Source organism: Oncorhynchus mykiss, unplaced genomic scaffold, assembly GCF_013265735.2.
Source record: "Oncorhynchus mykiss isolate Arlee unplaced genomic scaffold, USDA_OmykA_1.1 un_scaffold_121, whole genome shotgun sequence".
NCBI lineage: Eukaryota > Metazoa > Chordata > Actinopteri > Salmoniformes > Salmonidae > Oncorhynchus > Oncorhynchus mykiss.
Window position 1 is genome coordinate 1,596,756 of NW_023493662.1, and position 27,258 is coordinate 1,624,013.

At 46.7% G+C, this 27,258-nt stretch overlaps 3 protein-coding genes across 10 annotated transcripts in view; 1 reads left to right on the top strand and 2 right to left on the bottom strand.

Moving 5' to 3' along the window:
• Positions 1 to 2,012, bottom strand: part of LOC118947085 (E3 ubiquitin/ISG15 ligase TRIM25-like) — a 71,054-nt gene extending 69,042 nt beyond the window's left edge. For 4 of the 5 annotated variants that reach the window (XM_036972205.1, XM_036972207.1, XM_036972206.1 and 1 more), the window contains exons 1-2: positions 1,374 to 2,012; positions 849 to 944 (exon numbers count right to left, since the gene is read on the bottom strand). In XM_036972205.1, the coding sequence (XP_036828100.1) occupies positions 849 to 944; positions 1,374 to 1,955 (678 nt within the window). In that variant the 5' untranslated portion in view covers positions 1,956 to 2,012. The remainder of the gene's footprint in view (positions 1 to 848; positions 945 to 1,373) is intronic. The other variant, XM_036972209.1, reaches the window with a different exon arrangement.
• The window catches only part of LOC100136000 (VHSV-induced protein), a 109,204-nt gene that overhangs the window by 15,485 nt on the left and 66,461 nt on the right, over positions 1 to 27,258 (bottom strand).
• Positions 14,009 to 18,398, top strand: LOC118947083 (E3 ubiquitin-protein ligase TRIM47-like). 4 transcript variants are annotated; one of them, XM_036972201.1, is made up of 3 exons: positions 14,010 to 14,652; positions 15,076 to 15,171; positions 17,274 to 17,334. In XM_036972201.1, exons 1-3 carry the CDS (start codon positions 14,050 to 14,052, stop codon positions 17,319 to 17,321), a joined length of 747 nt encoding a protein of 248 aa, XP_036828096.1. In that variant the 5' UTR covers positions 14,010 to 14,049; the 3' UTR covers positions 17,322 to 17,334. The 4 variants fall into 4 exon arrangements, with proteins under 4 accessions (XP_036828095.1, XP_036828096.1, XP_036828097.1 ...); XM_036972202.1 differs by lacking the exon at positions 17,274 to 17,334 and adding an exon at positions 18,339 to 18,398 and having other exon boundaries at positions 14,011 to 14,652; XM_036972203.1 differs by lacking the exon at positions 17,274 to 17,334 and adding an exon at positions 17,198 to 17,245 and having other exon boundaries at positions 14,011 to 14,652.

Sequence of the window (27,258 nt, forward strand, 5' to 3'; positions counted from 1 at the left end):
AGCCACAACTTAACCAATGAGCTACAAGGAGGACTGACAGTCACGAGCGGTGCAGCAGCCTCTGCAGCAGCAGCCTCCCCCGGGTCCTAGTGCCCCCCCGGTAAGACGGTTAAGATGCGATGGAACGGTTGACGGAGAGAAAATAAATCACAGAGAAAATATATTGACTGATATATTGAATTGTTTAGGGAAGCTTTAGCTTTTGCTTTAATAATTTCAGAAAATACTTGAAAATAAAAATAAAAAGAATAGTAGCCCTCCTCAGGAACAACAAAACCCTCACAGACCAACTTCTTCTTCTATGATATAATGGAGGTCCTCAAACCAACGTTAAAGGTGCATGGCGCCACCTACTGTGCTGGAGTGTGTTCAATCACGGTTTACACCACTCTAAATCCTCCTACCTAACTCAGTACTTCTGAGAAAATAAAAGAGTCCTACTAACTTCCAATAGACCCTCCCCCATCCCCCAAATCACTTCCAAGTGTAATGTTTACTGTTAATTTCTGATTGTTTATTTCACTTTTGTTTATTGTCTATTTCACTTGCTTTAGCAATGTAAACATATATTTCCATGCCAATAAAGCCCTATGAATTTAATTCAATTGAGAGAGAGACAGTTCCATATTAATGTATAGGGGACATGAGTCAGTCATGGTTACTCATGGTTATGTGATGAGGCAGCCCAGTCAGTTACATGAACCAGTCTATTCTCCGAAAGGGGTCCAGACAGCCTGTTCCCAACAGTGGGGTCAGTGGGATTGGATTAGGGGCCCCTCTCTCTCTCTCTCTCTCTGACTGGAGGAGAGAAGTGAAATGCTGTGTCTCCTCTGGTCAACAATACTCACCTTGAAAGACTCCACAGCCTGTTGGAGCTCCTTCAGCTCCTTCTCTCTCTCCTGGAATCTCTGCTGGACCTTCTGCTGACTCATCCCCAGCTGCCTCTGTGGAGAATCACTCTTCAATGAGCTATCAAGCTTTATTAGTCCAGTAGATCAATAGTAATGTGACATAGGACCCATAGAGAGGAAGGTCTACAATCCTGAGGAAGTCCCTTTACAATATTATATTATGTTGCTATGTGAATGATTATAGTTTTTATGGTAGGCCTACATGTATCAATGGGTTGAGACTGAACTTTGGACTCATAAAAGGCCATTCAGAATGATAATAGTGTTTGACTTTAGAAAATGGAGATACATTTGGAGAATCTGGGTCAACATATCTATATACTCAAGGTTTGTGTTCATAATTGTGGATCCATTTCATATTGTATATAATATAATGATCTCATATTCAAACAGATTTAGTTCCTACTGTATCTTTAATTCTTTGTTTATCAGACAGTCACCAACAAGTTGTTCTGGTCTTACCTGTTTCTCAGTCCTCTGTGCTGCAGCTGACACTGTATCATGGCCTTTATGTTCATCCATTGTACACAGATAACAGATACACTGCTGATCGGTACGACAGTAAACCTCCAGCAGTTTGTCATGATGAGAGCAGATCTTCTCCTGTAGTTGTGCCGTGGCTTTGACCAGCTTGTGCTTCTTCAAAGCAGGAGATTCATAGTGAGATTGGAGGTGAGTCTCACAGTAAGAGGCCAGACACACCAGACAGGACATGAGGGCTTTCTGCTTTCTGGTCCCAGTGCAGACATCACACACCACATCTCCAGGTCCAGCATAGCACAGAGCAGGAGGGGGAGCAGCCTGGAGTCCTGTCTTCTTCAGTTTCTTCACCACTTCAGTCAGCACAGTGCTCCTGTTCAGTACAGGCCTTGGGATAAAGGTCTGTCTGCACTGTGGACAGCTGTAGACACCTTTCAGATCATCCTGATCCCAGCTTTCTTTAATACAGCCCATACAGTAACTGTGTCCACAGGCAGTAGTCACCGGATCCTTCAGTAGATCCAGACAGATGGAGCAACAGAACAGTTCCTGATTCTCTGCCATTTTGGTGCTCTCTCCCGTAGGTTAAGCAGTGGCAGTGTGAAAGATTACTTTCTTTTTCATGGAACTCTACACCAGAGGACAGGGAGTGGCTTCCTATTGGACTGGGTTCTCTGTATGTAGAGGGGGAGTGGCTTCCTACTGGACTGGGTTCTCTGTATGTAGAGGGGGAGTGGCTTCCTCCTGGACTGGGTTCTCTGTATGTAGAGGGGGAGTGGCTTCCTACTGGACTGGGTTCTCTGTATGTAGAGGGGGAGTGGCTTCCTTCTGGACTGGGTTCCCTGTATGTAGCGGGGGAGTGGTTTCCTATTGGACTGGGTTCTCTGTATGTAGAGGGGGAGTGGCTTCCTTCTGGACTGTGTTCTCTGTATGTAGAGGGGGAGTGGCTTCCTACTGGACTGGGTTCTCTGTATGTAGAGGGGGAGTGGCTTCCTTCTGGACTGTGTTCCCTGTATGTAGCGGGGGACTGGTTTCCTATTGGACTGGGTTCTCTGTATGTAGAGGGGGTGTGGTTTCTTTGAAAGGAAGTGTGACAGTGTGTTGGGTAGTAGACAGAGGTGGTCAGTATTTATGTTATATGTATTTGAAACATATATGTGAATTACTTCTGAGTATTTTGTCGTTTGAATTACACTGGGCTGAACTGCTCTCCAATGTATTTTGTATTTTTTATTTAAAATCCGAAATAGTTGTATTTTTCTACCCCTTTTTCCTAGTTTCCAATTGGTAGTTACAATCTCGTCCCATCGCTGAACCATCCATAAGGACTCGAGAGGCAAAGGTCGAGAGCCTTGCGTCCTCCCGAAACGCAACCCAACCAAGCCGCACTGCTTCTTGACACAATGCCCTCTTAACCCGGAAGCACCAATGTGTCGGAGGAAACACTGGCGACCGTGTCAGCGTGCACTGTACACCCGGCGACCGTGTCAGCGTGCACTGTACACCCGGCGACTGTGTCAGCGTGCACTGCGCCCGGCCCGCCACAGGAGTCGCTCGTGCACATTGGCACAAGGACATCCCTGCCGGCCAAACACTCCCCAAACCCAGACAACGCTGGGCAAAATGTGGACCGCCCCATGGGTCTACTGGGTCAACAGAGTTTGGACTCAAACCAGGATCTCTAGTGGCACAGCAGTAAGATACAGTGCCTTAGGACACCGACAACTCGGGAGGCCTGTCATGGAGATTCTAACCAATAGGGAGAGAGACTAGATTATTCAAACAGCAACTTTATTATCAGATCAAATCTGGATCAGTTGACCATCACTCAACAGTGCAGAGTCTAAAGTTCAACAAACACTGTTGGGTCTCATCTTTTCTAGAAAAGTACAACCTCTTTGGCTACATGGCAGGTAGCAGCTGTGTGAAGACATGGGTGGAGGCATAGAGTGCAGACAGTGATAACCACCAGTTTCATGACTCTTTTCTGATGATATTTAGGTGCTGCTGCTCCAGCTAGTTTCTGTTCTCTGGCATGTCTCCACCCAGCTGGATCCTTTGCAGATACCAAAAAACAGGACATGTCACTTACAGTGGTCACACCCAAACAGCACTTGGCCGCATTCCTGAGGTACACAAAGGCAGTTTGTTTCAGTAGAAACTTACGAGCTAATAACTATGCATCATTCTCTGGGTAGAAAACAGATTGACAGAGGAGACATACAGGTAGTGGGTTAGTGTGGGTTACTGATCCTAGACAGAGGAGGCATACAGGTAGTGGGTTACTGATCCTAGACAGAGGAGACATACAGGTAGTGGGTTACTGATCCTAGACAGAGGAGACATACAGGTGTGGGTTAGTGTGGGTTAGTGATCCTAGACAGAGGAGACATACAGGTAGTGGGTTAGTGTGGGTTACTGATCCTGCCCAGAGGAGACATCCAGGTAGTGGGTTAGTGTGGGTTACTTATCCTAGACAGAGGAGACATACAGGTAGTGGGTTACTGATCCTAGACAGAGGAGACATACAGGTAGTGGGTTAGTGTGGGTTACTGATCCTAGACAGAGGAGGCCTACAGGTAGTGGGTTAGTGTGGGTTACTGATCGTAGACAGAGGAGACATAGATGGTAGTGGGTTAGTGTGGGTTACTGATCCTAGACAGAGGAGACATACAGGTAATGGGTTAGAGTGGGTTACTGATCCTAGACAGAGGAGACATACAGGTAGTGGGAAACTGATCCTAGACAGAGGGGACCTACAGGTAGTGGGTTAGTGTGGGTTACTGATCCTAGACAGAGGAGACATACAGGTAATGGGTTAGTGTGGGTTACTGATCCTAGACAGAGGAGACATACAGGTAGTGGGTTACTGATCCTAGACAGAGGGGACCTACAGGTAGTGGGTTACTGATCCTAGACAGAGGAGACATACAGGTAGTGGGTTACTGATCCTAGACAGAGGAGACACACAGGTAGTGGGTTAGTGTGGGTTACTGATCCTAGACAGAGGAGACATACAGGTAGTGGGTTACTGATCCTAGACAGAGGAGGCCTACAGGTAGTGGGTTAGTGTTGGTTACTGATCCTAGACAGAGGAGACCTACAGGTCGTGGGTTACTGATCCTAGACAGAGGAGACATACAGGTAGTGGGTTACTGATCCTAGACAGAGGAGGCCTACAGGTAGTGGGTTAGTGTGGGTTACTGATCCTAGACAGAGGAGACATCCAGGTAGTGGGTTAGTGTGGGTTACTGATCCTAGACAGAGGAGACATACAGGTAGTGGGTTACTGATCCTAGACAGAGGGGACCTACAGGTAGTGGGTTACTGATCCTAGACAGAGGAGACATACAGGTAGTGGGTTACTGATCCTAGACAGAGGAGACACACAGGTAGTGGGTTAGTGTGGGTTACTGATCCTAGACAGAGGAGACATACAGGTAGTGGGTTACTGATCCTAGACAGAGGAGGCCTACAGGTAGTGGGTTAGTGTTGGTTACTGATCCTAGACAGAGGAGACCTACAGGTCGTGGGTTACTGATCCTAGACAGAGGAGACATACAGGTAGTGGGTTACTGATCCTAGACAGAGGAGGCCTACAGGTAGTGGGTTAGTGTGGGTTACTGATCCTAGACAGAGGAGACATCCAGGTAGTGGGTTAGTGTGGGTTACTGATCCTAGACAGAGGAGGCCTACAGGTAGTGGGTTAGTGTGGGTTACTGATCGTAGACAGAGGAGACATAGATGGTAGTGGGTTAGTGTGGGTTACTGATCCTAGACAGAGGAGACATACAGGTAATGGGTTAGAGTGGGTTACTGATCCTAGACAGAGGAGACATACAGGTAGTGGGAAACTGATCCTAGACAGAGGGGACCTACAGGTAGTGGGTTAGTGTGGGTTACTGATCCTAGACAGAGGAGACATACAGGTAATGGGTTAGTGTGGGTTACTGATCCTAGACAGAAGAGACATACAGGTAGTGGGTTACTGATCCTAGACAGAGGGGACCTACAGGTAGTGGGTTACTGATCCTAGACAGAGGAGACATACAGGTAGTGGGTTACTGATCCTAGACAGAGGAGACACACAGGTAGTGGGTTAGTGTGGGTTACTGATCCTAGACAGAGGAGACATACAGGTAGTGGGTTACTGATCCTAGACAGAGGAGGCCTACAGGTAGTGGGTTAGTGTTGGTTACTGATCCTAGACAGAGGAGACCTACAGGTCGTGGGTTACTGATCCTAGACAGAGGAGACATACAGGTAGTGGGTTACTGATCCTAGACAGAGGAGACATACAGGTAGTGGGTTACTGATCCTAGACAGAGGAGACATACAGGTAGTGGGTTAGTGTGGGTTACTGATCCTAGACAGAGGAGACATACAGGTAGTGGGTTACTGATCCTAGACAGAGGAGACATACAGGTAGTGGGTTACTGAACCTAGACAGAGTAGACACACAGGTAGTGGGTTAGTGTGGGTTACTGATCCTAGACAGAGGAGACATGCAGGTAGTGGGTTAGTGTGGGTTACTGATCCTAGACAGAGGAGACATACAGGTAGTGGGTTACTGATCCTAGACAGAGGAGACCTACAGGTAGTGGGTTAGTGTGGGTTACTGATCCTAGACAGAGGAGACATACAGGTAGTGGGTTACTGATCCTAGACAGAGGGGACCTACAGGTAGTGGGTTACTGATCCTAGACAGAGGAGACATACAGGTAGTGGGTTACTGATCCTAGACAGAGGAGACATACAGGTAGTGGGTTACTGATCCTAGACAGAGGAGACCTACAGGTAGTGGGTTAGTGTGGGTTACTGATCCTAGACAGAGGAGACATAGATGGTAGTGGGTTAGTGTGGGTTACTGATCCTAGACAGAGGAGACCTACAGGTAGTGGGTTATTGATCCTAGACAGAGGAGACCTACAGGAAGTGGGTTAGTGTGGGTTACTGATCCTAGACAGAGGAGACCTACAGGTAGTGGGTTAGTGTGGGTTACTGATCCTAGACAGAGGGGACATACAGGAAGTGGGTTAGTGTGGGTTACTGATCCTAGACAGAGGAGACCTACAGGTAGTGGGTTAGTGTGGGTTACTGATCCTAGACAGAGGGGACATACAGGTAGTGGGTTAGTGTGGGTTACTGATCCTAGGCAGAGGGGACATACAGGTAGTGTGTTAGTGTGTGTGTTTTTGGTGCAGTGTGAGTTGACTACAGAAATTATCCTAGGTGTCTGTTGCCTGGTCATAGATTTGTGTCCTCGCCAACTCTATTGATGTCATTGTCAAGCCAAACATTTGGCATCACCATGAGTGACAAGGAGTTGGCATGATGACACAAATAGACTGGGACTCAGGCTAAGATCTGCAGCAGTAAGGAATGTCTGTCTACTCCCCCTCAGTCACATCAATGATTCATCTGACTAACCTACCCTCTACTATAAATCAGCCCACAAGGTGAAAAATCTGCCGGTGTGCCCTTTAGCAAGGAACTTAACCCTAATTGCTCCTGTAAGTCTCTGGATAAGAGCGTCTGCTAAATGACTACATGTAAATCCCAGTCAGGATGGAAGGTAGAAGATCTGACTGTCTTATGGTAGTTGAAGACTGGTCGTCAACTTCAAACATGTTCTCAAAAGGGGGGCTGATCTAATAGTGCTATAATTTCATTTCCCATGGAGCCTTGCGTTAATACGTAAAGTGTGTGTATGTGTGTGTGTGTTTGGAGAGGGGATGCTAAGCCTGCTTGTTGTAGTACAGTACTTTACCACATCTCTCTGTGTGTGTGTGTGTGTGTGTGTGTGTGTGTGTGTGTGTGTGTGTGTGTGTGTGTGTGTGTGTGTGTGTGTGTGTGTGTGTGTGTGGAGAGGGGATGCTAAGCCTGCTTGTTGGAGTACCACGTGTACCACTGTACCACGTGTGTGTACCACGTGTACCACGTGTGTGTGTGTGTACCACTGTACCACGTGTGTGTGTGTGTGTGTGTGTGTGTGTGTGTGTGTGTGTGTGTGTGTGTGTGTGTGTGTGTGTGTGTGTGTGTGTGTGTGTGTGTGTGTGTGTGTGTGTGTGTGTGTGTGTGTGTGTGTGTGTGTGTGTGTGTGTGTGGAGAGGGGATGCTAAGCCTGCTTGTTGTGGTACAGTACTGTACCACGTCTGTCTGTGTGTGTGTGTGTGTGGAGAGGGGATGCTAAGCCTGCTTGTTGGAGTAAGGTACTTTACCACGTCTGTGTGTGTGTGTGTGTGTGTGTGTGTGTGGAGAGGGGATGCTAAGCCTGCTTGTTGTAGTACAGTACTTTACCACATCTGTGTGTGTGTGTGTGTGTTTGTGTGTGTGTGTGTGTGTGTGTGTGTGTGTGTGTGTGTGTGTGTGTGTGTGTGTGTGTGTGTGTGTGTGTGTGTGTGTGTGTGTGTGTGTGTGTGTGTTTGGAGAGGGGATGTTTAAGCCTGCTTGTTGTAGTACAGTACTGTACCACGTGTGTGTGTGTGTGTGTGTGCATCTCTCTGTGTGTCGTCTCCCCTCATCCATTCCTCACCTGTTTCTGGGTCTGTTGCCATTGCTGAGGCTGCCTCCTACCAGTGTTTCTAGGGAGGTCAGAGCAGAGCGGCTCAACAGAGGACAACATGGTCAATACAACAACAACAACAACAACAAGACCACTGGGGGAAATAAGAACAGAGGACAACATGGTCAAAACAACAACAACAACAACAACAACACCAACAACAACAACAACAACAACAACACCACTGGGGGACATAAGAACAGAGGACAACATGGTCAAAACAACAACAACAACAACAACAACAACAACAACAACACCACTGGGGGACATAAGAACAGAGGACAACATGGTCAAAACAACAACAACAACACCAGACCACTGAGGGAAATAAGAACAGAGGACAACATGGTCAATACAACAACAACAACAGACCACTGAGGGAAATAAGAACAGAGGACAACATGGTCAAAACAACAACAACAACAGACCACTGAGGGAAATAAGAACAGAGGACAACATGGTCAATACAACAACAACAACAACAACAACAACAACAACAACAACACCACTGGGGGAAATAAGAACAGAGGACAACATGGTCAATACAACAACAACAACAGACCACTGAGGGAAATAAGAACAGAGGACAACATGGTCAAAACAACAACAACAACAGACCACTGAGGGAAATAAGAACAGAGGACAACATGGTCAATACAACAACAACATCAGACCACTACAGAGACGGACAGAGAAGAAGTCAATAACGGACAGGGTCGTGTTTAGAAACTCAATACAGAAGAAAACACAGTGAAACAGGAGGTAGAAAACTATCTGAAATTGTTCAATGTCAAATGACTGTTTAGTTTTGCAACACATTTTGTTATGATTTGTGCTCAAATGAACACAACCCAGCTTCAATAGAGACCAGCAACAGAGGACAGCTTCAACAGGGTTGAGTTCAGGTGGATGACAATATAGACATTATGGTGTGTGAACACAACCCAGCTTCAATAGAGACCAGCAATAGAGGACAGCATCAACAGGGTTGAGTTCAGGTGGATGACAATATAGACATTATGGTGTGTGAACACAACCCAGCTTCAATAGAGACCAGCAACAGAGGACAGCATCAACAGGGTTGAGTTCAGGTGGATGACAATATAGACATTATGGTGTGTGTACACAACCCAGCTTCAATAGAGACCAGCAACAGAGGACAGCTTCAACCGGGTTGAGTTCAGGTGGATGACAATATAGACATTATGGTGTGTGAACACAACCCAGCTTCAAAAGAGACCAGCAACAGAGGACAGCATCAACAGGGTTGAGTTCAGGTGGATGACAATATAGACATTGAAGTTAGTAGTAGGCTTAACGTAATGATCAAAGAGATGATATGATTCATTGATAGACCTACTAGGCAGAGAGACACATTAAGTGGATAGCAGAAAACAACTGTTTACCACTACTTCTAGGACAGACCAGGGACTGTGATTGGTCTCTGCAGTTGAACAAACTGTTCTTCATCCTGACAGCACACAGGACTGCTGGCCAGAAGGTTGAGGGTTCTCTGATAGCACACAGGACTGCTGGCCAGAAGGTTGTGGGTTTTCTGATAGCACACAGGACTGCTGGCCAGAAGGTTGTGGGTTCTCTGATAGCACACAGGGCTGCAGGCCAGAAGGTTGAGGGTTATCTGACAGCACACAGGACTGCAGGCCAGAAGGTTGAGGGTTCTCTGATAGCACACAGGGCTGCTGGCCAGAAGGTTGAGGGTTCTCTGACAGCACACAGGACTGCTGGCCAGAAGGTTGAGGGTTTCTTAAATTAAGAAATTTGGAATCACCAAGACTCTTCCTTCAAGCTGGCCACCCGAAAAACTGAGCATTCGGGAGAGAAGAGCCTTTGTCAGGTACGTGACCGATAACCTGATGGCCACTCTAACAGAGCTCCAGAGTTCCTCTGTGGAGATGGGAGAACCTTCCAGAAGGACAGCCATCTCTGCAGCACTCCCACAATCAGGCCTATATGTTTGCGTGGCCAGACGGAAGCCACTCCTCAGTAAAAGGCACATGACAGCCCGCTTGGAGTTTGCCAAAAGGCACCTAACGAACCTAACGAACTCTCAGACCATGAGAAATAAGATGCTCTGGTCTGATGAAACCAAGATTGAACTCTAGGGCCTGAATGCCAAGCGTCACGTCTGGAGGAAACCAGGCACCATCCCTACGGTGAAGCATGGTGGTGCAGCATCAAGCTGTGGGGATGTTCTTCAGCGGCACGGACTGGGAGACTAGTCAGGATTGAGGGCAAGATGAACAGAGCAAAGTACAGATAGATCCAATATGAAAACCTGCTTCAGAGCGCTCAGGATCTCAGACTGGGGTGAAGGTTCACCTTCCAACAGTACAACAGCCCTAAGCACACAGCCAAGACAACTCAGGAGTGGCTTTGGGACAAGTCTCTGAATGTCTCTGACTGGCCCAGCCAGAGTTGAACCTGATCTACCATCTCTGGAGAGAACTGAAAATAGCTGTGCAGCACAGACAGCAACAACAACCACCTCAGGGAAGTTGGTTGTATTTACATCTGTCACAGTAGAGAGACAGACAGACAGACAGACAGGCACACAGACAGACAGACAGACAGACAGACAGACAGACAGACAGACAGACAGACAGACAGAGACAGACAGACAGACAGACAGACAGACAGACAGACAGACAGAGACAGACAGACAGACAGACAGACAGACAGACAGACAGACAGACAGACAGACAGACAGACAGACAGACAGACAGACAGACAGACAGACAGACAGACAGACAGACAGACAGACAGACAGACAGACAGACAGACAGACAGACAGACAGACAGTTTACTATGACTGGATGAAGGGATGCAGTGTTGAATGCTTCCTTTAGGTCTCTTGGGATTTAAACTGTGACTACAGAGAGAGAGTCCTAACCATTCAATCAATGTACACAACACACAGTCATCATTACACTGAGTGGATTCTATGGATGTAATATATCATCATATTATATAATACAATATCATATAATGACTAGAATAGAATAAGAGTTTGGACATGAAAGAGCCAGATGTTTTGACTTGTCTCTATACCTCTCAGTCTCTAAACCACTAGGATACCTGTCACCTTGACAGTGTGTCTCTCTACCTCTCAGTCTCTAAACCACTAGGATACCTGTCATCTTGACAGTGTGTCTCTATACCTCTCAGTCTCTAAACCACTAGGATACCTGTCATCTTGACAGTGTGTCTCTCTACCTCTCAGTCTCTAAACCACTAGGATACCTGTCACCTTGACACTGTGTCTCTATACAAATCAAATTTATTTATATTGCCCTTCGTACATCAGCTGATATCTCAAAGTGCTGTACAGAAACCCAGCCTAAAACCCCAAACAGCAAGCAATGCAGGTGTAGAAGCACGGTGGCTAGGAAAAACTCCCTAGAAAGGCCAAAACCTAGGAAGAAACCTAGAGAGGAACCAGGCAATGTGGGGTGGCCAGTCCTCTTCTGGCTGTGCCGGGTGGAGATTATAACAGAACATGGCCAAGATGTTCAAATGTTCATAAATGACCAGCATGGTCGAATAATAATAAGGCAGAACAGTTGAAACTGGAGCAGTCCACGGTCAGGTGGACTGGGGACAGCAAGGAGTCATCATGTCAGGTAGTCCTGGGGCATGGTCCTAGGGCTCAGGTCCTCCGAGAGAGAGAAAGAAAGAGAGAAGGAGAGAATTAGAGAACGCACACTTAGATTCACACAGGACACCGAATAGGACAGGAGAAGTACTCCAGATATAACAAACTGACCCTAGCCCCCGACACATAAACTACTGCAGCATAAATACTGGAGGCTGAGACAGGAGGGGTCAGGAGACACTCTCAGTCTCTAAACCACTAGGATACCTGTCACCTTGACAGTGTGTCTCTGTACCTCTCAGTCTCTAAACCACTAGGATACCTGTCACCTTGACAGTGTGTCTCTCTACCTCTCAGTCTCTGAACCACTAGGATACCTGTCACCTTGACAGTGTGTCTCTCTACCTCTCAGTCTCTGAAGACACCCAGCCATGGTTAGGATTATTAGAGAAGCTTTTCCTGCTGAAAGACAGTTTAATTTCATCTGGTTTCAGAAATAATGTATTGTATATGTTCATAACCCCGTCCACATATAAGATGTGGGGGATCTGTGTGACTAAGAAGAGACACAAAGAACTCTGATTGTAAAACGTCTTCTCTTTTTAGTCCTAGATATGTCTCTAACCCTGACCTTAGACCTGTCAGTAATAACCACACTGTAATGTAAAGTGTTCCATTCTAGGGTTACTGCTGAATGTAGTACCTCTAACCCTGACCTTAGACCTGTCAGTAATAACCACACTGTAATGTAAAGTGTTCCATTCTAGGGTTACTGCTGAATGTAGTACCTCTAACCCTGACCTTAGACCTGTCAGTAATAACCACACTGTAATGTAAAGTGTTCCATTCTAGGGTTACTGCTGAATGTAGTACCTCTAACCCTGACCCTAGACCTGTCAGTAATAACCACACTGTAATGTAAAGTGTTCCATTCTAGGGTTACTGCTGAATGTAGTACCTCTAACCCTGACCCTAGACCTGTCAGTAATAACCACACTGTAATGTAAAGTGTTCCATTCTAGGGTTACTGCTGAATGTAGTACCTCTAACCCTGACCCTAGACCTGTCAGTAATAACCACACTGTAATGTAGTGTTCCATTCTAGGGTTACTGCTGAATGTAGTACCTCTAAACCTGACCCTAGACCTGTCAGTAATAACCACACTGTAATGTAAAGTGTTCCATTCTAGGGTTACTGCTGAATGTAGTACCTCTAACCCTGACCCTAGACCTGTCAGTAATAACCACACTGTAATGTAAAGTGTTCCATTCTAGGGTTACTGCTGAATGTAGTACCTCTAAACCTGACCCTAGACCTGTCAGTAATAACCACACTGTAATGTAAAGTGTTCCATTCTAGGGTTACTGCTGAATGTAGTACCTCTAACCCTGACCCTAGACCTGTCAGTAATAACCACACTGTAATGTAAAGTGTTCCATTCTAGGGTTACTGCTGAATGTAGTACCTCTAACCCTGACCCTAGACCTGTCAGTAATAACCACACTGTAATGTAAAGTGTTCCATTCTAGGGTTACTGCTGAATGTAGTACCTCTAACCCTGATCCTAGACCTGTCAGTAATAACCACACTGTAATGTAAAGTGTTCCATTCTAGGGTTACTGCTGAATGTAGTACCTCTAACCCTGACCCTAGACCTGTCAGTAATAACCACACTGTAATGTAAAGTGTTCCATTCTAGGGTTACTGCTGAATGTAGTACCTCTAACCCTGACCCTGGACCTGTCAGTAATAACCACACTGTAATGTAAAGTGTTCCATTCTAGGGTTACTGCTGAATGTAGTACCTCTAACCCTGATCCTAGACCTGTCAGTAATAACCACACTGTAATGTAAAGTGTTCCATTCTAGGGTTACTGCTGAATGTAGTACCTCTAACCCTGACCCTAGACCTGTCAGTAATAACCACACTGTAATGTAAAGTATTACCTCATTCTCAATGATCAGTCAATACATACAGTATTCATTTCACCTACAGTACATTGCATCAATATCAAGTTCCCTCCTCATTACAACCACGTATTAATCATTATAGACACTTATAATCAGTGTTATAATACATAAGTGAGTTATAAGGCATTATAAAGATCATTAAAATAATTATAGATATGTACTTCATAGAAACTGTTACCCTTTATATATTCTAACCACTCTATTTAATATTAAGGGTCCTAACCTGGGAACTAAAATATTTGTCTCCTTCTCTCTTCCTCCAACCCCTCCCTCCCTCTAACCCCTCCCTCCCTCTAACCCATCCCTCTCTCTAACCCCTCCCTCTCTCACTCTCTCCTTCTTCTCAACGTTGAATGCAGTTCTCTCTCCCTCCCTCCTTCCATCCCTCTAAACTCACCTGTCTGGCAGAACCAGAAAGTCCACACCTCCCCAAAACTAACTTCTGTGAAAACAAAACTGATCTGAGTCTCTCTGTGGTCTGTCTGTGTGAGAGTGAACAACCATCCAAATGGCTCAACAGGGCGATCTGCTGGACCAGGACCAGGACCAGTTCTGTTGTTCTGTCTGTCTGGATCTACTGAAGGAGCCGGTCACCATTCCCTGTGGACACAATTACTGTAGAATCTGTATTGAGGGCTGCTGGGATCAGGATGATCTGAAAGGGGTCTATAGCTGTCCTCAGTGCAGAGAGACCTTCACTCCAAGACCTACGCTGATGAAAAATAACATGTTGGCTGAGGTGGTTGAGAAACTGAGGAAGACAGGACTCCAGGCTGCTCCCCCTCCTGCTCTGTGCTATGCTGGACCTGGAGATGTGGTGTGTGATGTCTGCACTTGGACCAGAAAGCAGAAAGCCCTCATGTCCTGTCTGGCGTGTGTGGCCTCTTACTGTGAGACTCACCTCCAACCTCACTATGAATCTCCTGCTTTGAAGAAGCACAAGCTGGTCAAAGCCACGGCACAACTACAGGAGAAGATCTGCTCTCATCATGACAAACTGCTGGAGGTTTACTGTCGTACCGATCAGCAGTGTATCTGTCTGCTGTGTGTGATGGATGAACATAAAGGCCATGATACAGTGTCAGCTGCAGCAGAGAGGACTGAGAAACAGGTAAGACCAGAACAACTTGTTGGTGGCTGTCTGATAAACAAAGAATTAAAGATACAGTAGGAATTAAATCTGTTTGAATATGAGATCATTGAAATTAAATGGATCCACAAATATGAACACAAACCTTGAGTATATAGATATGTTAACCCAGATTCTCCAAATGTATCACCATTTTCTAAAGTCAAATACTATTGTCATTCTGAATGGCCTTTTATGAGTCCAAAGTTCAGTCTCAGGCCCTTGATACATGTAGGCCTACCATAAAAACTATAATCATTCACATAGCAACATAATATAATATTGTAAAGGGACTTCCTCAGGATTGTTGACCTTCCTCTCTATGGGACCAATGTCACATTACTATACTATTGATCTACTGGACTAATAAAGCTTGATAGCTCATTGAAGAGTGATTCTCCACAGAGGCAGCTGGGGATGAGTCAGCAGAAGGTCCAGCAGAGATTCCAGGAGAGAGAGAAGGAGCTGAAGGAGCTCCAACAGGCTGTGGAGTCTTTCAAGGTGAGTATTGTTGACCAGAGGAGACACACCATTTCACTTCTCTCCTCCAGTCAGAGAGAGAGAGAGAGAGGGGCCCCTATTCAATCCCACTGACCCCACTGTTGGGAACAGGCTGTCTGGACCCCTTTCAGAGAATAGACTACTCTTTTATTTTCTCAGAAGTACTGAGTTAGGTAGGAGGATTTAGAGTGGTGTACACCGTGATTGAACACACTACAGAACAGTAGGTGGCACCATGCACCTCTTAAAGGATAGGGTGCAGCATTTCTACTTTTTGATAAAAAGCGTGCAAATTTCAACTTCCTGCTACTCATGCCAGGAATATAGTATATGCATATGATTAGTATGTGTGGATAGAAAACACTCTGAAGTTTCTAAAACTGGTTCAATCATGTCTGTGACTATAACAGAACTTATGTAGCAGGCAAAACCCCAAGGAAAAACTGTTCAGAAAAAACAATCCCTCTGGCAGTTCCCTGAATTGTCTTTGTCAAGGGAAATTAGACAGCGCCCAGTTTACAGTTCCTACAACTTCCACAGGATGTCACCAGTCTTTGGAATTGGGTTGAAGTTAATCATTGGTGAAATGAAGAAGAGGCAGAGGTTACACTGTGGATTATGTAAGAGAGAAAATCGTGCATGTATTGTTGACTTGCTGTTATTGAATACAGATCGCCCCGTCAACAATTTGATCGATTATTAACGTTTAAAAATACCTAAAGTTGGATTACAAAAGTAGTTTGAAATATTTTGGCAAAGTTTATAGGCAACTTTTGAAATGTTTTGTAGTGACGTTGCGTTTTGGAAAGCTGTTTTTTTTTCTGGATCAAAACGGGCTTTATAAATGGACATTGTGGGTATACATGGACGGAATTATTCGAAAAAAAGGACCAATTGTGATGTTTATGGGACATATTGGAGTGCCAACAAAGAAGCTCGTCAAAGGTAAGGCATGTTTTATATTTTATTTCAGCGTTTTGTGTAGCGCCGGCTACGCTAATTCTTTTGTTTACATCTCGTTCAGGTTGTTCAGGGGGGGTGCATGCTATCAGATAATAGCTTCTCATGCTTTCGCCGAAAAGCATTTTTAAAATCTGACATGTTGGCTGGATTCACAACGAGTGTAGCTTTAATTGAGTACCCTTCATGTGTGATTTTAATGAAAGTTTGAGTTTTATCGCTTATTATTTGAATTTGGCGCTATGCATTTCCCCAGGCTATTGGCCACACGAGACGCCTCCATATCCCTACAATAAGATTTGAGGACCTCCATTATATCATAGAAGAAGAAGTTGGTCTGTGAGGGTTTTGTTGTTCCTGAGGAGGGCTACTATTCTTTTCTCTTTTGGTTTTCAAGTATTTTCAGAATGTATTAAAGCCAAAGCTAAAGCTTCCCTAAACAATTCAATATATCAGTCAATATATTTTCTCTGTGATTTATTTTCTCTCCGTCAACCGTTCCATCGCATCTTAACCGTCTTACCGGGCGGGCACTAGGACCCGGGGGAGGCTGCTGCTGCAGAGGCTGCTGCACCGCTCGTGACTGTCAGTCCTCCTTGTAGCTCATTGGTTAAGCTGTGGCTCGAGACTGTTAACAGTTAACGGACAGGAAACGGCTCTGACAGGACACGTTCATGTCGAGGCAGTGATGTGAATGTGTGGTAAGTTAGAATAGAGAGAGAGAGTTTTCACTACTATAGACTTTGGTCATAATCAAAGCTTTGTTAACCAATAGGTTTTTATGTGAGGCTGCCTGTAAGTTACAGTGTAACAGACGTTACTAACGGTAACGGTGTCTTTTAAATTCGACATAAGTTATGTGGCGATGATATCTAGTTAACGTTGTATTTAATGTAGTGTAATGACCTGACTAGATCATAAAGGAACAATTGTCCAGACAGAGGATTGAGTTACGAATTGACGGTTTATTAGCAACTTTACACAGGCTACTGTTTGGCCTTAGCTCACGCCAAATAAATGAAAGATACCCCACAAGCCAATCGGGACCTTCTCTTGTGAAGCCCAGACGTAAGAGAGAGAACAAAGGCTGAACCTTAACTTCCAATGCCCCGCCCCCTCCACGCCACTCCGCCAACCACCAGGATGCCCGGCATCAGAACATCCCAGGCATTCCTGTGATTGGCAGATAGCAGGTTGATTGGCAGGTCGGACCCCGCGAACACTGGGAACTGGTAAGTACAACACAACCACCTACTAGCCGAACACATAACACACAGCTGTCTGTGCGGGTCGCTACAGTAGTTTTACTATCTGTGCCAGGCTATAAATGACACAGATAATATCTAGTTAACGTTGTATTTAATGTAGTTTTACTATCTGTGCCAGGCTATAAATGACACAGATAATATCTAGTTAACGTTGTATTTAATGTCGTTTTACTATCTGTGCCAGGCTATAAATGACACAGATAATATCTAGTTAACGTTGTATTTAATGTAGTTTTACTATCTGTGTCAGGCTATAAATGACACAGATAATATCTAGTTAACGTTGTATTTAATGTAGTTTTACTATCTGTGCCAGGCTATAAATGACGCAGATAATATCTAGTTAACGTTGTATTTAATGTAGTTTTACTATCTGTGACACAAACACACAGAGACAGTGTCGTGGCAAAGCTACCAGGAAACTATCAATCATGGGAACATTGCTCAGATTTGAACATCTGACCATGCTGGTGATATTGCAGAGAGAAGGGAGTATCTGAGGAGAATTGTTGTGGTCACATCAATGTTAGGAAGACAGGGACTCTCTTTCCGTGCCAATGATGAATCTAGTGAAAACACAAATAGAGGGAACTCTCAATAGTAAAACTAAAATAAAACTCAAACAACTTCCTAGATACATCATGCTGAACTGAGTTTACCAAGAACTACGGTATTGATGTCAAAACAGAAGACATGTTGGTGGACAGAAACTTTCTTTCCCAGAAAAGAGAGGCTGGACGTCCTCCCAAAGATATGCTTGTTGTGGATGACTTCCTGAATGATGATATGATATGATATATACAATTCTTCCTAGGTTTTGGCCTTTCTAGGGAGTTTTTCCTAGCCACAGCACTTTGAGATATCAGCTGATGTACGAAGGGCTATATAAATACATTTGATTTGATTTGACCAAGAGGTGTTCTGTACCTGTCTGTCCAGGAGGGAGGAGAGTAGAGCAGGACCAAGAGGTGTTCTGTACCTGTCTGTCCAGGAGGGAGGAGAGTAGAGCAGGACCAAGAGGTGTTCTGTACCTGTCTGTCCAGGAGGGAGGAGAGTAGAGTAGGACCAAGAGGTGTTCTGTACCTGTCTGTCCAGGAGGGAGGAGAGTAGAGCAGGACCAAGAGGTGTTCTGTACCTGTCTGTCCAGGAGGGAGGAGAGTAGAGCAGGACCAAGAGGTGTTCTGTACCTGTCTGTCCAGGAGGGAGGAGAGTAGAGCAGGACCAAGAGGTGTTCTGTACCTGTCTGTCCAGGAGGGAGGAGAGTAGAGCAGGACCAAGAGGTGTTCTGTACCTGTCTGTCCAGGAGGGAGGAGAGTAGAGCAGGACCAAGAGGTGTTCTGTACCTGTCTGTCCAGGAGGGAGGAGAGTAGAGCAGGACCAAGAGGTGTTCTGTACCTGTCTGTCCAGGAGGGAGGAGAGTAGAGCAGGACCAAGAGGTGTTCTGTACCTGTCTGTCCAGGAGGGAGGAGAGTAGAGCAGGACCAAGAGGTGTTCTGTACCTGTCTGTCCAGGAGGGAGGAGAGTAGAGCAGGACCAAGAGGTGTTCTGTACCTGTCTGTCCAGGAGGGAGGAGAGTAGAGCAGGACCAAGAGGTGTTCTGTACCTGTCTGTCCAGGAGGGAGGAGAGTAGAGCAGGACCAAGAGGTGTTCTGTACCTGTCTGTCCAGGAGGGAGGAGAGTAGAGCAGGACCAAGAGGTGTTCTGTACCTGTCTGTCCAGGAGGGAGGAGAGTAGAGCAGGACCAAGAGGTGTTCTGTACCTGTCTGTCCAGGAGGGAGGAGAGTAGAGCAGGAACAAGAGGTGGTCTGTACCTGTCTGTCCAGGAGGGAGGAGAGTAGAGCAGGACCAAGAGGTGTTCTGTACCTGTCTGTCCAGGAGGGAGGAGAGTAGAGCAGGACCAAGAGGTGTTCTGTACCTGTCTGTCCAGGAGGGAGGAGAGTAGAGCAGGACCAAGAGGTGTTCTGTACCTGTCTGTCCAGGAGGGAGGAGAGTAGAGCAGGACCAAGAGGTGTTCTGTACCTGTCTGTCCAGGAGGGAGGAGAGTAGAGCAGGACCAAGAGGTGTTCTGTACCTGTCTGTCCAGGAGGGAGGAGAGTAGAGCAGGACCAAGAGGTGTACTGTACCTGTCTGTCCAGGAGGGAGGAGAGTAGAGCAGGACCAAGAGGTGTTCTGTACCTGTCTGTCCAGGAGGGAGGAGAGTAGAGCAGGACCAAGAGGTGTTCTGTACCTGTCTGTCCAGGAGGGAGGAGAGTAGAGCAGGACCAAGAGGTGTTCTGTACCTGTCTGTCCAGGAGGGAGGACAAGTCCTGGTGGACCTGGAGAGCACTGAGTTCTGACTGCAGAGAGGCTACTGAACCTACTGTCTCTCTCTGTCTCTCTGTCTCTCTCTTTCTCTCTCTTCCTCTCTCTCTCTCTCTCTCTCTCTCTCTCTCTCTCTCTCTCTCTCTCTCTCTCTCTCTCTCTCTCTCTCTCTCTCTCTGTCTCTCTCTCTCTCTAGCGCTCTGCACAGTCAGCAGTGGAGGACAGTGATCAGATCTTTACTGAGCTGATCCGCTCCATTGAGAGAAGGAGCTCTGAGGTGAAGGAGCTGATCAGAGCCCAAGAGAAGGCTCAAGTGAGTCAAGCTGAAGGACTCCTGGAGCAACTGAAGCAGGAGATAGCTGAGCTGAGGAAGAGAAGCACTGAGCTGGAGCAGCTCTCACACACAGAGGATCACATTCATTTCCTCCAGGTAACTAAACTGTCTTGTTACATGTGATATGAAATTAACTTCATGTGAAACTATTCATCTCAATCATTATGTTGTCCTGTCTGTCTCTCTCTCTCTCTCTGTCCCTCTCTCTCTGTCCGTCTCTCTCTCTGTTCGTCTCTCTCTCTGTCCGTCCGTCCCTCTCTCTGTCTCTGTCCGCCCCTCTCTCTGTCTGTCCGTCCCTCTCTCTCTCTGTTCGTCCCCCTCTCTCTCTGTCCGTCCCTCTCTCTGTCTCTGTCCGCCCCTCTCTCTCTCTGTCCGTCCCTCTCTCTCTCTCTCTGTCCGCCCCTCTCTCTCTCTCTCTGTCTCTCTCTCTCTCTGTCCCTCTCTCTCTGTCCGTCTCTCTCTCTGTTCGTCTCTCTCTCTGTCCGTCCGTCCCTCTCTCTGTCTCTGTCCGCCCCTCTCTCTCTCTGTCCGTCCCTCTCTCTCTCTCTCTGTCCGCCCCTCTCTCTCTCTCTCTCTCTCTCTCTCTCTGTCCGTCCGGCCCTCTCTCTCTGTCCGTCCGTCCCTCTCTCTGCCCGTCCCTCTCTCTCTGTCCGTCCTTCTCTCTCTGTCCGTCCGTCCCTCTCTCTGCCCGTCCCTCTCTCTGTCCGTCTCTCTCTCTGTCCGTCTCTCCCTCTCTCTCTCTCTTTCCCTGTCTGTCCCTCTTTCCCTCTCTGTCCCTCTCTCTGTCGGTCTCTCCCTCTCTCTGTCTGTCTGTCCCTCTCCCTGTCCGTCCCTCTCCCTCTCTCTCTGTCGTCCCTCTCTCTCTGTCCGTCCCTGTCGCTCCCTCTCTCTCTCTGTCTGTCCCTTCCTCTCTCTCTGTCCGTCCCTCTCTCTCTCTCTGTCCGTCCCTCTCTCTCTCTCTGTCCATCCCTCTCTCTCTCTGTCCATCCCTCCCTCTCTCTGTCCGTCCCTCTCTCTCTCGGTCCGTCCCTCTCTCTCTCTGTCCGTCCCTTTCTCTCTCTGTCCGTCCCTTTCTCTCTCTGTCCGTCCCTTTCTCTCTCTGTTCGCCCCTCTCTCTCTCTGTCGTCCCTCTCTCTCTCTGTCCTTCCCCCTCTCTCTCTCTCTCTGTCCGTCCCTCTCTCTCTCTGTCTGTCCCTCTCTCTCTCTCTGTCCGTCCCCCTCTCGCTCTCTTTCTCTCTCAAATTCAAATTCAAATTCAAGCTGCTTTATTGGCATGAAAAACATTGTGTCAATATTGCCAAAGCAACAATGTATACAATATACATTGTAACAAAATTATAAATGATAGCAAATAATAATATAAAATGGTAGTAAATAATAATACAAAATTAAATACAAAAATAATAACAATAAAATGGTAACAGTCTACAGTAAACATTAATCATTATAGTAATAACAATAATAGTAATAATAAGTAAGTTACTGTTTACTATGCAGATGTTATTATTCAGTGTCCCTCAGGCTATGGCAGGAAAATACATATTTGGCTGCAAGAGGAGCCATTGCTCCTTCGCCCATGAGTATTCTTAGTTTTTCCTCTGGGTTCAATTTGTAAAAATTTGGAATATATGTAGTCATTTCTGTGAATAATGAATCTCTTTGTGAGGAATATTTATCACAGTAAAGGAGAAAGTGCATCTCTGTCTCTACCTCCCCTGTCATGCAGTGACCACATACACGCTCCTCTTTGGGTAGCCATGTCTTTTTATGTCTGCCGGTTTCTATTGCCAATCGGTGGTCACTCAGCCTGTACTTGGTAAGGATCTGTCTCTGCTTCGTATCTCTGACAGAGTAGAGATAATCAGCCAATTCATATTCTCTGTTTAGGGTCAGATAGCAATTTAGTCTGCTTTGGGATTTTGTTTCGTTTTTCCAGTATTGTAAGTATGATTCCTTTGATTGGTTCATGATTTTGTTTATTGGAATTCTTTCTTTTGAAGCAGTGCTGGTGTCAGCTTGATTGGTGAGGTCCAACACCAGCTGACTGAGAGGGCTCGTTTCTGGGCTCAGCTCTTGGGCTTGAAGTGCTTTAAATTGCAGACTCGAATTTGGACTTGAATTTAGATGTAGCCAAAATTTTAATGATCTTTTCTGTATTTTCATTATTACTGGAAAACGGCCCAATTCTGCCCTACATGCATTAGTTGGTGTATTTCTCTGGACTTGTAGAATTTTCCGACAGAATTCTGCATGTAGGGTTTCAATTGGATGTTTGTCCCACATTTTAAAATCCAGTTTATTGAGTGGCCCCCAAACCTCACTTCCATAAAGTGCTATTGGTAGGATTACACTGTCAAATATTTTAGTCCAAATTCTAATTGGGATGTTGATTTTGAATAATTTCATTTTTATTGCATACATTGCTCTGCGGGCTTTTTCTTTGAGTGCCTTCACTGCCATATTAAAGTTTCCCGATGCAGATATGGTCAGACCAAGGTAGGTGTAATTTTTTGTGTGTTCAATTAAGGTGTTGTTCAGGGTGAATTTACATTTTTGTTTCTGACATCTGGGTTTTTTTTGGAAAATCATGATTTTATTTTTTTGGAAATTTACTGCCAGGGCCCAATTATGGCAATATTGCTCCAGAATATTAATGTTTTGTTGAAGACCTTCTTTGGTTGGTGATAGAAGTACCAAGTCATCAGCATATAGCAGGTATTTCACCTCTGTGTCAAATAGTGTGAGTCCTGGGGCTGGAGATTGGTCCAACATGTCTGCTAATTCATTGATATAAATGTTGAAAAGATTTGGACTCAAATTGCAGCCTTGTCTCACACCTCGACATTGTGAAAAAAATTCTGTTCTTTGGTTTTTGATTTTTATTGCACACTTATTTTCTGTGTACATACATTTTATTAAGTCATACACCTTACCACCAAGCCCACTTTGTAGAATTTTGTAGAATAGCCCTTCGTGCCAAATCGAATCAAATGCTTTTTTAAAGTCAATAAAGCAAGCAAAGATTTTGCCCTCTTTTTTTTGGTGGACGTGTTTATTAATTAGTGTGTGTAAGGTGTATATATGGTCAGTAGTGCGATGGTTAGGGAGAAAGCCAATTTGACATTTACTTATTACATTTTTTTCTTGAAGAAAGGTTTGAATTCTTGAATTCAAAATGCTACAGAAAATCTTTCCCAAGTTACTGTTGACGCAAATTCCCCTGTAATTATTGGGGTCTGATTTGTCTCCACTTTTGTGGATAGGGGAGATGAGCCCCTGGTTCCAGACATCAGGGAAGCAGCCAGAAGTTAAAACCATGTTGAACAATTTAAGCACAGCATTTTGCAACTCAGGTGTGCTGTTTTTCAGCATTTCATTTCTGATGTTGTCTACACCTGTTACGGTGCGTGAATGAGGACCCAAAAGCGAATCAACTTAAACAGAGCTTCTTTAATTACCAAACATAGGTAGGCTCAGATGGACCGGCAGATTCCGACAGGACAGGACAAGGTTACAGCAAACATGACGACAGTCTGGTTCAGGCATGAATGACACAAACAAACAAGAATCCGACAAGGACAGGAGCAGAAACAGAGAGAGATATAGGGACCTAATCAGAGGGAAAAAAGGGAACAGGTGGGGAACGGGGTGAATGGGTAGTTAGAGGAGACAAGGGACAGCTGGGGGAAAGCGGGGGAGAAAAGGTAACCTAACACGACCAGCAGAGGGAGACAGGGTGAAGGGAAAGGACAGAGACAAGACAACATGACAGTACATGACAGTACCCCCCCACTCACCGAGCGCCTCCTGGCGCACTCGAGGAGGAAACCTGGCGGCAACGGAGGAAATCATCAATCAGCGCACGGTCCAGCACGTCCCGAGAGGGAACCCAACTCCTCTCCTCAGGACCGTACCCCTCCCAGTCAACTAGGTACTGATGACCACGGCCCCGAGGACGCATGTCCAAGATTTTACGGACCCTGTAGATAGGTGCGCCCTCGACAAGGATGGGGGGGGGGGGGGGGGAAGACGAGCGGGGGCGCGAAGAACGGGCTTAACACAGGAGACATGGAAGACCGGGTGGACGCGACGAAGATATCGCGGAAGAAGAAGTCGCACTGCGACAGGATTAATGACCTGAGAGATACGGAATGGACCAATGAACCGCGGGGTCAACTTGCGAGAAGCCGTCTTAAGGGGAAGGTTCTGAGTGGAGAGCCAAACTCTCTGACCGCGACAATATCTAGGGCTCTTAGTTCTACGCTTATTAGCAGCTCTCACAGTCTGCGCCCTATAACGGCAAAGTGCAGACCTGACCCTCTTCCAGGTGCGCTCGCAACGTTGGACAAAAGCCTGAGCGGAGGGGACGCTGGACTCGGCGAACTGAGATGAGAACAACGGAGGCTGGTACCCGAGGCTACTCTGAAAAGGAGATAGCCCGGTCGCAGACGAAGGAAGCGAGTTGTGGGCGTATTCTGCCCAGGGGAGCTGTTCTGACCAAGACGCAGGGTTGCGAAAAGAAAGACTGCGTAAGATGCGACCAATAGTCTGATTGGCCCGTTCTGCTTGACCGTTAGACTGGGGGTGAAAGCCGGAAGAGAGACTGACGGAAGCCCCAATCAAACGGCAAAACTCCCTCCAAAATTGAGACGTGAATTGCGGACCTCTGTCCGAAACGACGTCTGACGGAAGGCCATGAATTCTGAAAACATTCTCGATGATGATTTGTGCCGTCTCTTTAGCAGAAGGAAGCTTAGCAAGGGGAATGAAATGAGCCGCCTTAGAGAACCTATCGACAACCGTAAGAATAACAGTCTTCCCCGCTGACGAAGGCAGTCCGGTGACAAAATCTAAGGCGATGTGAGACCACGGTCGAGAGGGAATAGGAAGCGGCCTGAGACGGCCGGCAGGAGGAGAGTTACCGGACTTAGTCTGCGCGCAGACCGAACAAGCAGCCACGAAACGACGCGTGTCATGCTCCCGGGTGGGCCACCAGAAACGCTGGCGAATGGAAGCAAGCGTACCCCGAACGCCAGGGTGGCCGGCTAACTTGGCAGAGTGAGCCCACTGAAGAACGGCCAGACGAGTAGGAACGGGAACGAAAAGAAGGTTCCTAGGACAAGCGCGCGGCGACGGAGTTTGAGTGAGTGCTTGCTTTACCTGCCTCTCAATTCCCCAGACAGTCAACCCGACAACACGCCCCTCAGGGAGAATCCCCTCGGGGTCAGTGGAGGCTACTGAAGAACTGAAGAGACGAGACAAAGCATCAGGCTTGGTGTTCTTAGAGCCCGGACGATAAGAAATCACGAACTCGAAACGAGCGAAAAACAGCGCCCAACGCGCCTGACGCGCATTAAGTCGTTTGGCAGAACGGATGTACTCAAGGTTCCTATGGTCAGTCCAAACGACAAAAGGAACGGTCGCCCCCTCCAACCACTGTCGCCATTCGCCTAGGGCTAACCGGATGGCGAGCAGTTCGCGGTTACCCACATCATAGTTACGTTCCGACGGCGACAGGCGATGAGAAAAATACGCGCATGGGTGGACCTTGTCGTCAGAGAGGGAGCGCTGAGAAAGGATGGCTCCCACTCCCACCTCTGACGCGTCAACCTCGACAACGAACTGTCTAGAGACGTCAGGTGTAACAAGGATAGGAGCGGATGTAAAACGATTCTTGAGGAGATCAAAAGCTCCCTGGGCGGAAACGGACCACTTAAAGCACGTCTTGACAGAAGTAAGGGCTGTGAGAGGAGCTGCCACCTGACCGAAATTACGGATGAAACGACGATAGAAGTTCGCGAAGCCGAGAAAGCGCTGCAGCTCGACGCGTGACTTAGGGACGGGCCAATCAATGACAGCTTGGACCTTAGCGGGATCCATCTTAATGCCTTCAGCGGAAATAACAGAACCGAGAAATGTGACGGAGGAGGCATGAAAAGTGCACTTCTCAGCCTTCACAAAAAGACAATTCTCTAAAAGGCGCTGGAGGACACGTCGAACGTGCTGAACATGAATCTGGAGTGACGGTGAAAAAATCAGGATATCGTCAAGGTAAACGGAAACAAAGATGTTCAGCATGTCTCTCAGGACATCATTGACTAATGCCTGAAAGACAGCTGGAGCGTTAGCGAGGCCGAAAGGAAGAACCCGGTATTCAAAGTGCCCTAACGGAGTGTTAAACGCCGTCTTCCACTCGTCCCCCTCCCTGATGCGCACGAGATGGTAAGCGTTACGAAGGTCCAACTTAGTGAAAAACCTGGCTCCCTGCAGGATCTCGAAGGCTGAAGACATAAGAGGAAGCGGATAACGATTCTTCACTGTTATGTCATTCAGCCCTCGATAATCTATGCAGGGGCGCAGAGACCCGTCCTTCTTCTTGACAAAAAAAAACCCCGCTCCGGCGGGAGAGGAGGAGGGGACTATGGTACCGGCGTCAAGAGCTACAGACAAATAATCTTCGAGAGCCTTACGTTCGGGAGCCGACAGAGAGTATAGTCTACCCCGGGAGGGGGTGGTTCCCGGAAGGAGATCAATACTACAATCATACGACCGGTGTGGAGGAAGAGAGGTGGCCCTGGACCGACTGAACACCGTGCGCAGATCGTGATATTCCTCCGGCACCCCTGTCAAATCACCAGGCTCCTCCTGTGAAGAAGAGACAGAGGAAACAGGAGGGATAGCAGACATTAAACATTTCACATGACAAGAGACGTTCCAGGAGAGGATAGAATTACTAGACCAATTAATGGAAGGATTATGACAAACTAGCCAGGGATGGCCCAAAACAACAGGTGTAAAAGGTGAACGAAAAATTAAAAAAGAAATGGTTTCACTATGATTACCAGAAACAGTGAGGGTTAAAGGTAGCGTCTCACGCTGAATCCTGGGGAGAGGACTACCATCCAGGGCGAACAAGGCCGTGGGCTCCTTTAACTGTCTGAGAGGAATGTCATGTTCCCGAGCCCAGGTCTCGTCCATAAAACAGCCCTCCGCCCCAGAGTCTATCAAGGCACTGCAGGAAGCTGACGAACCGGTCCAGCGTAGATGGACCGACAAGGTAGTGCAGGATCTTGAAGGAGAGACAGGAGTAGTAGCGCTCACCAGTAGCCCTCCGCTTACTGACGAGCTCTGGCCTTTTACTGGACATGAAGTGACAAAATGACCAGCGGAACCGCAATAGAGACAGAGGCGGTTGGTGATTCTCCGTTCCCTCTCCTCAGTCGA

What these genes read in the sequence shown, in the direction of transcription:
- LOC118947083 (XM_036972200.1), top strand. Translation starts at nt 14,050, where the DNA reads ATGGCTCAACAGGGCGATCTGCTGGACCAGGACCAGGACCAGTTCTGT. An exon ending in CAGAGAGGACTGAGAAACAG is followed by an intron (nt 14,653 to 15,075) that starts GTAAGACCAGAA and finishes GATTCTCCACAG; the next exon opens with AGGCAGCTGGGGATGAGTCA.